The 13,264-nt window shown below is 39.2% G+C and overlaps 1 protein-coding gene across 1 annotated transcript in view; it reads left to right on the top strand.

Moving 5' to 3' along the window:
- LOC135463859 (protein argonaute-2-like) overlaps window positions 1-13,264 on the top strand; it is a 36,705-nt gene that overhangs the window by 6,124 nt on the left and 17,317 nt on the right. Inside the window, 10 exon segments of the mRNA XM_064741316.1 lie at window positions 21-204; window positions 830-950; window positions 1,596-1,777; window positions 2,221-2,357; window positions 3,713-3,847; window positions 5,649-5,681; window positions 8,371-8,458; window positions 8,748-8,831; window positions 9,749-9,812; window positions 10,673-10,744. Coding sequence (XP_064597386.1) covers window positions 21-204; window positions 830-950; window positions 1,596-1,777; window positions 2,221-2,357; window positions 3,713-3,847; window positions 5,649-5,681; window positions 8,371-8,458; window positions 8,748-8,831; window positions 9,749-9,812; window positions 10,673-10,744 — 1,100 coding nt within the window.

Below are 13,264 nucleotides of genomic sequence, written 5' to 3'. Positions count from 1 at the left end.
ATTCTCCCCTTCCAATGCAGTTCCAGCGGCACCCCCACAGCCCCGCCCCACAGATTTTATATGCCCAGCTCGGCCGAACCAGGGTCAAGATGGCCGCCCCATTATGCTCCGCGCCAACCATTTCCAGGTGCGAATACCCAAGGGTTTTGTCCACCATTATGATGTGTCCATCACACCTGACAAGTGTCCTCGTAGAGTGAACAGGTAAGGCCAAGGCTCATTTAATAAAATGTTTGTGTAAACGTTTTATGTGGACTGTGTTAAATTTCTGACGGGGCCTGGACTGTGTTAAATTTCTAACGGGGCCAAGGAGGTTAGCACGCTAGCGCGGCTCAATAACCCAGGAGCCTCCCACCAATTCAGTCGCTGTGAATTCAAGTCCAGCTCTTGCTGGCTTCCTCTCTGGCCATACATGGGAAAGTCCGTCAGCAACCTGCAGATGGTCTCGAGTCCACCCCTAGGGCTCAGCCCAGTTTCCTCCCATCAAAATGATGGCCATCATTGTATAAATGAAATACTTTTGAGTAGGGTGTAAGACACCAATGAAATAAATAAATTAAACTGGTGACCATGTGAACCTCTCCGACATGGGTCAGTCAGTGATTTATTTATACGATGTTTAAAGTGTTCTTGTGCTTAACGTCAGGCCAGGCACAATTGACCTACATGTACATTTTGACTGCCATATTGGAGGACTGCTGCTTTGCCCCACCCATGCTAATTTACTTCCAGTATGGCTGACTCTCTATAGTTTTGTGGTTGTCTCCCTTGGAAAATAATATTGCAAGGAGGACATAAAATTTCTCGTGTATGCCTTACCTCATTACAGAGAGATTATCGAGACGATGGTTCAGGCGTATGGGCAGAAAGTCTTTGCGGGACAGAAACCAGTGTTTGATGGGCGGAAAAACCTCTATAGTCGAGATCCTTTACCAATTGGCCGAGACAAGGTAGGTGACAGCACTAACAGAACATAATCCACAGGCTTTGTGTGAGGGTACTTTACTGTTAGCCAAACAGTGATTATTAAATTCTTGGAGAAAGAACAACAGTTTTTAATTTGTGAGAAATAAATGAATTCTGTTCTGGGCCAAAGGTCCATATTAGTGAGCACTCAGTGTAGTATTGAAGTAAAAATGCTGTAACAAATAAATCTTAGTGCTCTAATATCTGAAATAAATCTTAGTGCTCTAGTATCTGAAACAAATCTTAGTGCTCTAACATCTGAAACAAATCTTAGTGCTCTAGTATCTGAAACAAATCTTAGTGCTCTTACATCTGAAATAAATCTTAGTGCTCTAGTATCTGAAACAAATCTTAGTGCTCTTACATCTGAAATAAATCTTAGTGCTCTAGTATCTGAAACAAATCTTAGTGCTCTAACATCTGAAACAAATCTTAGTGCTCTAGTATCTGAAACAAATCTTAGTGCTCTTACATCTGAAATAAATCTTAGTGCTCTAGTATCTGAAACAAATCTTAGTGCTCTTACATCTGAAATTAAACATAGTGCTATCTTAATGTGTCACCTTCTGTGTTAGATGGATACTGTTCTTCTTGGTTACCATGGTAACTCGTGATGTCTTACTCTGTAGGTGGAGCTGGAAGTGACACTTCCTGGCGAGGGCAAAGACCGAGTGTTCAAGGTAGCTATCAAATGGGTGGCCCAGGTCAGCCTGTTTGCTCTTGAGGAGGCTCTTGAAGGTCGCACCCAGACCATTCCATTTGAGGCTATACAGGCGCTGGACGTAGTGCTCAGACATCTGCCAAGTATGACGTAAGTGTAGCCGACTGATACAATTATTTCTTGTCTTTTTATCTGGGCTAAGTTTGTGAATTACACAACTGAGGTTATCAGTTACCAGACAAAGGTCCAAGGTTTTTTCCAGGCACTCTTTGTTTCCTACAACCATAAGTTTAACGGCTGTCATACCGGTGAATAATTCTTGAGTCTGGCATCTAGCTCCAAAAAATAATACAGTGGAAGTTACAAATGAGGCCATGGGTTCAAATCCAGCTCTTGCATCTTTGAATGTTGTAAGTCAGAACTTTTGTCTGGTCTAAGGGTGATTATTCCATGCACTGTTGTCTCCTTCGTCCATACAGCGAGACCAGTTTTGTGCAGTAATTTATTACATAAAGGATGTTTTTTGTGGCTGTAGAAAATACTACAAATAATACTAATCATCCCACTGATTAGATCTACCTCACTTTTTCTAGGTACACGCCTGTTGGGCGATCCTTCTTTTCACCACCAGAGGGCTACGAACACCCGCTAGGTGGTGGACGGGAAGTGTGGTTTGGATTTCACCAGAGTGTTCGGCCATCTCACTGGAAGATGATGTTAAATATAGATGGTAAGTCTGGCTACCAGGTATTCTGTTTAAATACTTACCTGTTGATGTAGAATTACACAGTGGAGGCTTTTCATTGCCTTCACAAGATGTCTTATTTTAGAGTGTTTGACAACATTGCAATATTGTGAATACAACTTGAATAATCTAAAATAACACTTTCATTTTAAAGGGGTATATTTAACATATGCACCAAAAGAAAATTATTAAGATGCCTTGAAATTTATACTGTGTATATTGACACCCAGACCAGAACACCAGCACGGCACAATGACCCAGATGCCTCTTACCAATTCAAATAAATAAAGTGACTGTAATTGTCTGTATTGCTAGGCAGATTTTAATCCAGCTCATGGTAGTTTGTCTTTAGTTCAGAAGGCTTGTTGAGCACCTGGCTAATGTGATAGCTTTTTCCTGGGTGTGTCAGGACAGAAGGCTCATTAGGTACCTGACAAAGTGTGGTGGCTTTCTCTGGCTTCCACCAGAAGGCTTGTTAGGCACTGGACAAAGTGTGGTGGCTTTCTCCTGGGTATGTTAGGTGAGAAGGCTCGTTAGGTACCTGACAAAGTGTGGTGGCTTTCTCTGGCTTCCACCAGAAGGCTTGTTAGGTACCGGACAAAGTGTGGTGGCTTTCTCCTGGGTGTGTTAGGTGAGAAGGTTCGTTAGGTACCTGACAAAGTGTGGTGGCTTTCTGCTGGCTCCCACAAGAAGGCTCGTTAGATACCTGACAAAGTGTGATGGCTTTCTCCTGGGTATGTCAGGTGAGAAGGCTCTTTAGGTACCTGACAAAGTGTGGTGGCTTTCTTCTGGGTGGTTAGGTGAGAAGGCTCGTTAGGTACCTGACAAGGTGTGGTGGCTTTCTGTTGGCTCCCACAAGAAGGCTCGTTAGGTACCTGACAAAGTGTGATGGCTTTCTCCTGGGTATGTCAGGTGAGAAGGCTTGTTAGGTACCTGACAAAGTGTGGTGGCTTTCTCTGGCTCCCACAAGAAGGCTCGTTAGATACCTGACAAAGTGTGATGGCTTTCTCCTGGGTATGTCAGGTGAGAAGGCTTTTTAGGTACCTGACAAAGTGTGGTGGCTTTCTCTGGCTTCCACCACCAATTTACATTAACTGTTGTGAAATGGCATTAAACTAAAAAATAAGCATGGCAGTGTGTAAATGTGTAGAATCATCCGACTTTAGAATGAAATGTGCATTGATACACAGCTGTGTCCACATTGTATTATTGAGTCTAAAAACGGTTGTCTATCCAGCCATTTTGTAAGTCGGTTCCACTTTTTGCACCAACATAATATTTTGTCTCAGCCTCTCTTCAGCTACCTAAATCTTGTGTAAACTGTTACTTTCTGTCCACAGTGTCTGCGACTGCGTTTTATAAAGCTCAGCCTGTGATCGAGTTTATGTGTGAAGTGCTGGATATCCGTGATGTACATGAGCAGAAACGGCCGCTTACCGATTCTCAGCGGGTGAAATTCACGAAAGAAATCAAAGGTCAGTGCTCATGATCAAAAATTTCTCCCTTATCCTAAAAACAAAAAACTAATATGTTGTTCGTGTTATTCAAATAGTTGAATACTTTCAAGTGGAAAGGTGGATCAAGATCTGGTGTGGTAAATGTGTGGGGCAAGTTATTAAACTCAAAAAAATGTTGGTAGAGATTTTTTGGTGGATTTGAAAGTTTTCTTGACCATATTTGAGGGAAAATTGAGATTTGGCCAATCTTTGGTGTGTAAAACAGCTTTTGAAACTTTGTTGTTCAGATTTTCTGAATCTTATGAGTGTAAATTTTATTAAGTATTTTGGAGACATTGATCTAGGGTGTATGGAAGTGGACACATGGCAGTCATGGATTTTTTGACGATAGATTTTCACACAACGTTCGTTCATTGTTCAGTGTACCATTAACATGTTATCTTGTTAGAAATCCTCCAGTGGAAATATGTAATCCTGTTACTTTTTTATTTATCCTTTATTTTTGTTGATTTATGCAAATGAAGCAGTAAGGATGTAATAAGCCATGTGACGCTGTGTTTGATTTGTACAAAATCTTGGTGTTTTTCTCTGATGTAAGATTAAAGGACTATTAACTGTGGATTTTTTATTATACACATAAAATTTAGGGCATTGGTTTTAATTTTGATTTTAAAAGTCGTGTCAGTGTTACCCAGATGATCTAAGGAGAGATCAGTATTTGATTTCAATAATAAGTAAGACTTTGAATACTAGCCAGTGGTTTTGCCTCTCTCGTCGATGTGCCAGAGAGATTTCATATTGTTCAAAAGGCGTTTGATGTTATTCAAAAGGCATTTGACATTTTCCAGAAGGTACATGCTATGATTTGCTGTAATCATGCAAGAAAAATTCATTCAAAGTTGTACAAAAGGCTTTTTGTGGCAAGTACACTTGTACCGTTATTCATGTGGATTCTTCAGCTCTGTAGAGAACAGCATCTGGCTAACTCTGTGAGGGGAGGGTTGGGGGGAGGGAGAGCTCAAATCAACAAGGTTTCTTGTTGCGCAATGCTGACTTAAGACAGAAATGATAAATACATGGGACTTTCAGTTAACATACAACTCCACACCATTATTTTATCAGATAAGCCCTTGTCATGCAATTCTGCAAAATGTTAAATTACCAAACAAATTTAACCTTCAGTACACGGATTAAAGGAGAACGAGGAAAATCATGGATTTCCCGTGTAATATTGTTTTGATGAGATTTCATGAAATTTCATTGTGTCTTAACCTGCTTTATATTGCTTTGTTAATCCATATCTGCTAAAAGAAAAATAGCTTGCACTGAAGGATTATTTGAATTGTTAACATCTAAAATGTTTTCTTTCTGTACCTTCTATTCCATGATCAGCAAAACACCGTATGTTCAAAATACACCCATAAATACTTCATCACTCACTCATAAAATGTATGTTTTGAACAAAAAAAAAAAAACAGAATCCAAAAAAAAAAATGTATGTTGCCATGGTGACCAAGGAAATTTTTATTTTTTTTTCCTGACTATGAAAGCTTAAGATAAGCTTTTGAAATAGAAAACTAAGATGAAATTGGATTGCAGTCTTCATGTTAACAACAAACAACAACAAATATTTCCAGTGATAGGTTTGGATTTTGCCATTGTTAAGCTGAAAGCCTTAATTCCACCACATGCTTGAGGTTCTCTTTGGTTTGTCCGTTCATTTGACCGCCTCGTTACTTGACTGTGTGGGCGGGCGGGCAGGCGCACAGACTTCGTCTCGAGGACCCTCCCTGACTAATACGCTGTTTTTTGATCATAGGTTCGGCATACTCCGATCAGAATTGTTCATCAGGTTAGTAGGAATGTTTCTTGACTTTTTCATGGCTTATTACATCCTTGACGAGCGAGAGAGAGGGCAGCAACGAGGACGTTGTTGTCGGTGTATTTGTCGTGGCCGTCGGTGTCACAACATGGCTGACAAAGTCCCTCTCTTTCCCTCAGCAAACTGATAACCCTGCACTCTATATCTCTCCATACCTATGCTCATTCATTGGACAGTTGTTACACAATGCTAGTATTCTCCCAAGGGGACACAACTCTGTAGATCGTAGACTGCAAGAGTCTTGTAATTCTTTTTGTATGTACACGTGTTCAGGAGATGTACCGGGGACGTCAGCTTGGCAACGTGAAGGATAAAAATGGCGGAAATCAGTAAAGATAAACTATGCAGGCATGGAAGACATTTGCGAAGATATTTTGCTCAGAAAAATATCTTAAGAATTTAACTCCAAAATCATCACATATCAGAGAACTTAACCTTTGACTTTTGTTCTTATTTTGATTTAACAAATGCGCTTGTGATGAAAAACCGTCTGAGTTAAGAGGCCTGTCTCAGTTTGCGACACATCCTGTGATAGTGTTAACAATAGCAGGTGTATATATTTTTTTTTTGGATTCATAACCTCCCTCTGGCTTTCAAGAAGTAATGCAGAGAGTTGTGAACTAATGCGCTTTAAAAAAAAACAAGATTTTGAAAGTGTTTTAAAGGCATTTTAAGTCTTCTATACAGCAAGCCATGGGTAAATGGTAGTCCTAAGAAATGTGATGAGGAAATATTGACATATTAAGTTTGTGAAGATCAAAATATGATTATCTTTTTTTCAACATTTTTTTCTCATTGCAAAATGGTAACATTCTTACAAGTGAAACTTTCTGGGTGAGGACGAAAAAGACTAATCAAAACAAATGGTGTTAATCACTCAAACTTGTGTGATGTCGATTCCAGAATGGAAAATGTCTGCTGTGAATACCCATTAGTGCTGAAGGCGCGATTCCATCTTTTTTTATATGGCTCTAGGGACATTTCATCTAAAATGAATGGGCTATGCCCTCTTTCTTTCACAAAGATGTCTGTGTAGATGGATTAGTTTTTTTCATAAGCACAGTTGTGGAGTAGTAGCTGTTACACAAATTGTTCTTGCTTACTGTATCAAATAACCATATTGGCTGTAGAAAGTGGATAGTTAATTTGCTTGGCTCAGTGATTGCGGAGCTATCTCTGATAGATCTACATCAATTCCTGTGAAGAGTATCTGTAAAGTGCATGTTGGCTGATTACAGTATTGTTGTTGAAGTATAGAAGAAGTGTTATGGCTTAGAGATTGGATTGTATTCGTGCGCGAAAGAGAAAAGCAACAGAATTGTGAATGAGAGTGCTCACTCTTTCTCTCCACCAGGTGGCTTCAGTGCATGCCTGGGTGGATTTGGTAACCTCATGTCATACTCTATTATTGTGCTATATCTTCAAAATGCTGGGAAATCTATGTCTTTACAAATGTCGAACAAAAAAGAGGAAGCGAAGAAAAAAAAAACGATGCCCCTAGCAGTGATGGAGTTCTGATCTCGTATAAACAGTTGCCACATTTCTGCCAAACTGTCTGTTGATGAATTAGCTGATAAAAAGCCTGGTTTAATTGCCATTTGGCTTTTAAGATGATTTTTGCTCAACCCATACACCTGACCATTGATATTGTCCTCAGTAGGGATCGACCAGATGTATTGACCCGAGTCGTTTAGGAGAAATTGATTAGGTTATAAAGCATTTAGTGTAACAACTGGTAAAATGAATGCTGTGGTTTCATTGCACTGTTCGCTTTATGTTGGTACGAGCGAAACAGAACACCGGTGCAATCGAGCATGCATGTAGTCTCACCTAGTTGTTGTATTACCCTGACTGGCTTGTTTTACTTTGCCTCTTGTTTCTGCTTTGCTTGCATTTTGTGCTTTGCAGTGGACCTGTTTGGAAAGCTTCCTTCTGCCTTGCTTTTTCCTTGCCTAGAATGAATAAGTTCAGCATAAAGAAATGTTTTCTTTATAAATTTGATTTTTATTTTAGCTATGTTCACACATTGCTTCCCAGTTTTAGTGTGGACCTTCTTGTATTTGCTTATTGAAAAATGACCTTTTGTGAGAAGGTCCTTAAACTGAACCTTTCAGAGATTTGCTTGAAAACTCTCTTTGACGGAATGTCGTTAAAAACGGATTGACGAAGTGACCAGAAAACCAATTTTCTTGAGAATGATGATAAAGTGATCTTTTGAAGAAATGACCTTAAAATCTGGTCTGTGGGAAGGGGATGACCTTGAAAACTTGGGTTTTGAAAGGATTATTTTCAAAAGATTTTTCATTAATTTACGGTCCATGCCAGGATCTTCACATCTGCTGAAAATGGATTGGAAATTGTTCTGACCACTGTTAATTAATGTGCGCTACAATGCAACTTGCTCTCAGCACTGAGATCTGCGTTAAATGTCATCTCTGTTAAGTTTTCACTGAATTATTTTTTCGAGTTCATCTCTTTGTGTGTTTTATTTAAGGATTTGACTTTTTTTTTTGTAGCGGTCTTGTTTACGTTTGGTTTGTGTGCTGTGTTGAAATAATTCCCCTTGAGACTATTTGTCTCATGTTATATTGAAAACCATTTTGACTAGTAGTGACAGTGGGAATAATAATTTTAAGTGAAGTTTTTAATTTGATTGTAGGACTGAAAGTGGAGATAACCCATTGCGGTACAATGAAGCGAAAGTATCGTGTCTGCAACGTAACCAGAAGGCCAGCACAGACGCAGTCGTAAGTTCATACCATGTTTCTGGTTTTACCTCACAGCCTCCAGGTTTTACTGTTCTCATCAGCGTCTGTCTATCCTCAGGAGATAAGCTGACATAGAACAAAATTGGACGTGTGATAGGTTCAAGGGAATCTCGTAGTCAAGCTCATTGGCTGGAAATCAAATTGATTGATCCTTGTCCAGTCATGTTGACTTGTTCTTCATGTGCTTGCCCGACTGAATCAACCCCCTCCACCATCCTTCACCCTCTCATCAACTCAACCATGTCTTTTTCCCCCCCACACTCTCCAGGTTCCCACTTCAGCTGGATTCGGGGCAGACCGTGGAGTGTACAGTTGCAAGATACTTCCTGGAGCGTTACAAGATGAAGTTACAGTAAGTAAAAACCCACTGACCCACAAAGCGAACATTGTTGTTTGACACTCGCTGGCTCAGTGGCATAATGTGCTAATCTTTGCACAATTGATCAGCCCCAGGCCACTGAGGCCGCAGGTTCAAATCCAGATCTAGCTAGTTTTGCTTTGTCTGGGGACTTTACGCTGGGCTCTCCATTGCCATGGGCTATCATCATATAAATTAAAAATTCTTTCGTGGGCAATCAAGTAAATCAAGTAAATCAACCTGGTTTCCTCCCACCATAATGCTGGCCCCTGATGTATAAGTGAAATAGCCTTGAGTGCAGCATAAAACACCAATCGAATAAGGAAATAAATCAACAAACACAGTGAAGTTTGGGAAAAAGTGCCGATATTCTTCTGCTGTGAGCAAACTGTGTTTGTGTCATACTTCTGTCCTGAGTAAACTGTGTTTGTGTCATACTTCTGTCCTGAGTAAACTGTTTTGTGTCATACTTCTGTTGTGAGCAAACTGTGGTTTGTGTCATACTTCTGTCCTGAGTAAACTGTTTTGTGTCATACTTCTGTTGTGAGCAAACTGTGGTTTGTGTCATGCTTCTGTTCTGAGCAAACTGTGGTTTGTGTCATACTTCTGCTGTGAGCAAACTGTGGTTTGTGTCATGCTTCTGTCCTGAGCAAACTGTTTTGTGTCATACTTCTGTTCTGAGCAAACTGGTTTGTGTCATACTTCTGTCCTGAGCAAACTGGTTTGTGTCATACTTCTGTCCTGAGTAAACTGTTTTGTGTCATACTTCTGTTCTGAGCAAACTGTTTTGTGTCATACTTCTGTTCTGAGCAAACTGTGGTTTGTGTCATTCTTCTGTTGTGAGCAAACTGTGTTTTGTGTTATACTTTTGATCTGAGCAAACCGTGTTTTGTGTCTTTTGTCCATTCCAGGTACCCACACTTGCCATGTCTACAAGTGGGTCAAGAACAGAAACACACATATCTACCATTAGAAGTAAGTACTGGTCCATACATGATTGTGTTAGAGGCGGAAATACCTCTGGTCGACAACAAATACTTGGCCAAAAAAATTACTGATATTTTAAGAAGTTTATTTTTGAAAGACTCTTGGTAAACTCAGCTGGGCTGACAATTTTCAACTATTTTCTGAACTCATTTTCCATACATCCAACTTTTTCAGGGGAATGGAAAACTCCAGAGTTTGAGTGATTAAACTATTAAAATATGTTGTTTAAAATTATATGAGGACTAGCTGAATTATATCTACTTGGAGCACATTTTCCATATTATGTTGAATTCTTGGGTTTGGTGGCAAACAACAATCAGATAAGTAAATTAATACCTCCAATGATGAATTGTTTTCTCCCTTCATCTCGTTTCTGGTCTCGGAACCACTTTGGTGGCCTAATGGTTAGAGCGTCTGCCTCGAATTTTGGAGACCCGGGATCAAACCTGGTTTGAGCCGTAACAAAAACTAAAAATGGCACTTGTTGCTACCTCGCATGGCGCTCAGCACGGAGAGTTTAAAGCAAGGAAATAGGACTGGTTGACCCTGGTGTCAGTGTAACATGACTTGTTGTGTATCATGTCTGGTGTTTTTGGCATGATACTTCAGTGGCTGTGGTGTAGACTCGATCTACCACAAGACACAGCATGCACACACATACACCTGATGACTCCTTGTCGTCATGTGACTGAAAACTTGTTAACTATGATGTTAAGCCTCAAACCAGCATATTTACATACATCTGTTATCAAAGCTGTTTAAATTTTTACGCATTCATTCATTGATTCCCTGCTGGTCTCTCGATATTGTAATTGTATCACAATTTGTCTCCCTTCTTCTTGTTTTAGGTCTGTAACATTGTAGGGGGCCAGCGATGCATTAAGAAACTAACGGACATGCAGACATCTACTATGATCAAGGTTTCCCAAATACGTTACTGGTTAAGGCTACGTTTGCATGTGTGGTGGAGGCACTATTCTTGGTTTTATCATTGTCATGTTCGTTGCCAAGGGAGATAATTCTTGGGTCTTTTTCATGTTTCTGTGTCGGAATCCTGGAAAAGGTCAAACCAAAATAAAACGGAGATGAATGATGCATGTTTGTCATTTGTTGTAAAATATGCTAACCTGTGTCAATGTACATATTAGTTTTTTGTACAGTATAGAATGTTTTGTTATGCTATTAACCCCATTCTAAACTGTGTCAGCGTCTCAAACATTTCTTGTAAATCTTGCGAACAATAAGGATTCCAATTTTCATGTTTTCAACTAAATAAAACTTAGCTGGAAGGACTTATGTGTCCATTGAAAATCTTCAGCTTTAATTTCCTCTGCCTCTGTTTAATTTTGGTCTCCAGATTTGTTTAGAATTATCTCCCCTTCACACCTTTGCTTCCCGACCCTGACTCTCTTCCCATCCCACAAATGACCTTGTAACCTTGACCTCTCCACCCTGACCTACTTTTAGCTTGTTTGATTGGAGTGCTGGAGATGTTGTTGGTGTTGTACTGTGAAATATATGTATCTGTGTTGTTTGGATCGTAACTGATTTGCACATAAGATTCAAGACGTTGAAATTTGTCCCAAACTGAAAACAAGCTATACATATCTCAGGCAAAAATATCTACACCTGGAATCTAAAACGGATCATTTCAGAAAAAAAGCATGTGATTGTCTGTTTTCTGAAATTACAGTAGGTGCGCAAAAATTGTACCTTAAGTGTAAAAATATACAAAAGTCTGATTGCACACCCAAACATTACCTGGTGATGACTTTAACCTTGCAACTTCAGAGATTAGAGGAAAAAGCAAATCTCAAGAAATATGACAGGAAAACCAATTTTTATGTGTTAAGGAACCTTCACGAAGGTCAATGTTCAGGATGTTTAGACAAGAAAACAAAGCTCAGGAATTTTGGTTTGAAACCCAAATCTGTCTGGTGATGACCTTTAGCAAGATTAAACTTTGAGGTAAAGCAAAAAAAAATAATGGCCATGGATGAAGAATTATGACTGGAAAGCTAATGTTGGTGATGACCTTGACCAAGGTCAAATTTAAAGTTCAACATTTGAGAACAGTGAAGGGGACAAAAATCAAGAATAATGGTTGGAAAACCAAGTTGATGGTATGATGATTGAGCAAAGTCAAATATAAAAAGGTTATGAAAGAGAATCAGTATTGGTTTGTGATGACCTTGATCAAGGTCAAACTGTAAGAGGCTAGGGAAGAAAATAAAGAATTATGATTAGAAAATCCAGTCAATCAGGTGGTGACATTTACCATGGTCAAACACTCAGAATAAATGTTATGACCTTCATCAAGGTCAAACTGTAAGAGGCTAGGGAAGAAAATAAAGAATTATGATTAGAAAATCCAGTCAATCAGGCAGTGACATTTACCATGGTCAAACACTCAGAATAAATGTTATGACCTTCATCAAGGTCAAACCATAAGAGGCTAGGGAAGAAAATAAAGAATTATGATTAGAAAATCCAGTCAATGAGACAGTGACATTTACCATGGTCAAACACTCAGAATAAATGTTATGACCTTCATCAAGGTCAAACTGTAAGAGGCTAGGGAAGAAAATAAAGAATTATGATTAGAAAATCCAGTCAGTCAGGCAGTGACATTTACCATGGTCAAACACTCAGAGGCGAGCAAAGACAGTAAAATAAATGTTATGACCTTCATCAAGGTCAAACTGTAAGAGATAAGGGAAGGAACCAAAGCTGATGTTCATAGGCATCTTGTCTCCACAAGCCTGCTACGCCCTTGCCATAACATACTTGAGGGACAGAAGTTACTCTTGCATTTCATTGAGCCTTAATTCTGGAATTAGAATCATAGAAAGAGCTTATTAAAAAATGTAAGCGCACAAAATTAACCAGTAGGACTGCTGCTGTTTAGTTGAAGGGGCACAGTATAGTTCAGATGGTGCTTTTAGCAGATCTAGAGAAGACTAAGTGACAAAGGAATTTTTCTGATGCTGTTACATTTATAGTTAAGTAATGACAAAGCATTTCTAATACTCTTTCAGTATTACTTATGATAAAGAGAAGGAAATTATATGGCTTTTGCTTCGCAATTGTTCTTTTTCCATTGACAATGTGTAACAGATAAGTATACGAGGCAGTGTACCGTACAAATTTTGACCTGACTAACTGACTTGACTGATCCTTACTCTTAAGTTTCATTTTAAAACCTTATAGGGCACAAGTGCTCTTTCATATATAAGCTTTTGCCCTGGAAAAGTTTGAACTTTAAGCTTTTCATTGTGTTGTCTGTTCTTTAATCTTATTTTCTGTCTTCTGTGCTTTGCTATAACAAGCTGCGTGTTAGATATTTAACCGACCCTTAGGTTTAGCACCTAGATTTTCTTTATATTTACTGACTGTACTCTAGCCTTTGTGTATATCAGTGTTCATGTAAAGGTTGTTAT

The sequence above is a fragment of the Liolophura sinensis genome, chromosome 3 (assembly GCF_032854445.1).
Source record: "Liolophura sinensis isolate JHLJ2023 chromosome 3, CUHK_Ljap_v2, whole genome shotgun sequence".
In the NCBI taxonomy this organism is placed as follows: domain Eukaryota; kingdom Metazoa; phylum Mollusca; class Polyplacophora; order Chitonida; family Chitonidae; genus Liolophura; species Liolophura sinensis.
Note: the sequence above shows the minus strand (reverse complement) of the source record. Positions and strands in the feature narration are given on the sequence as shown.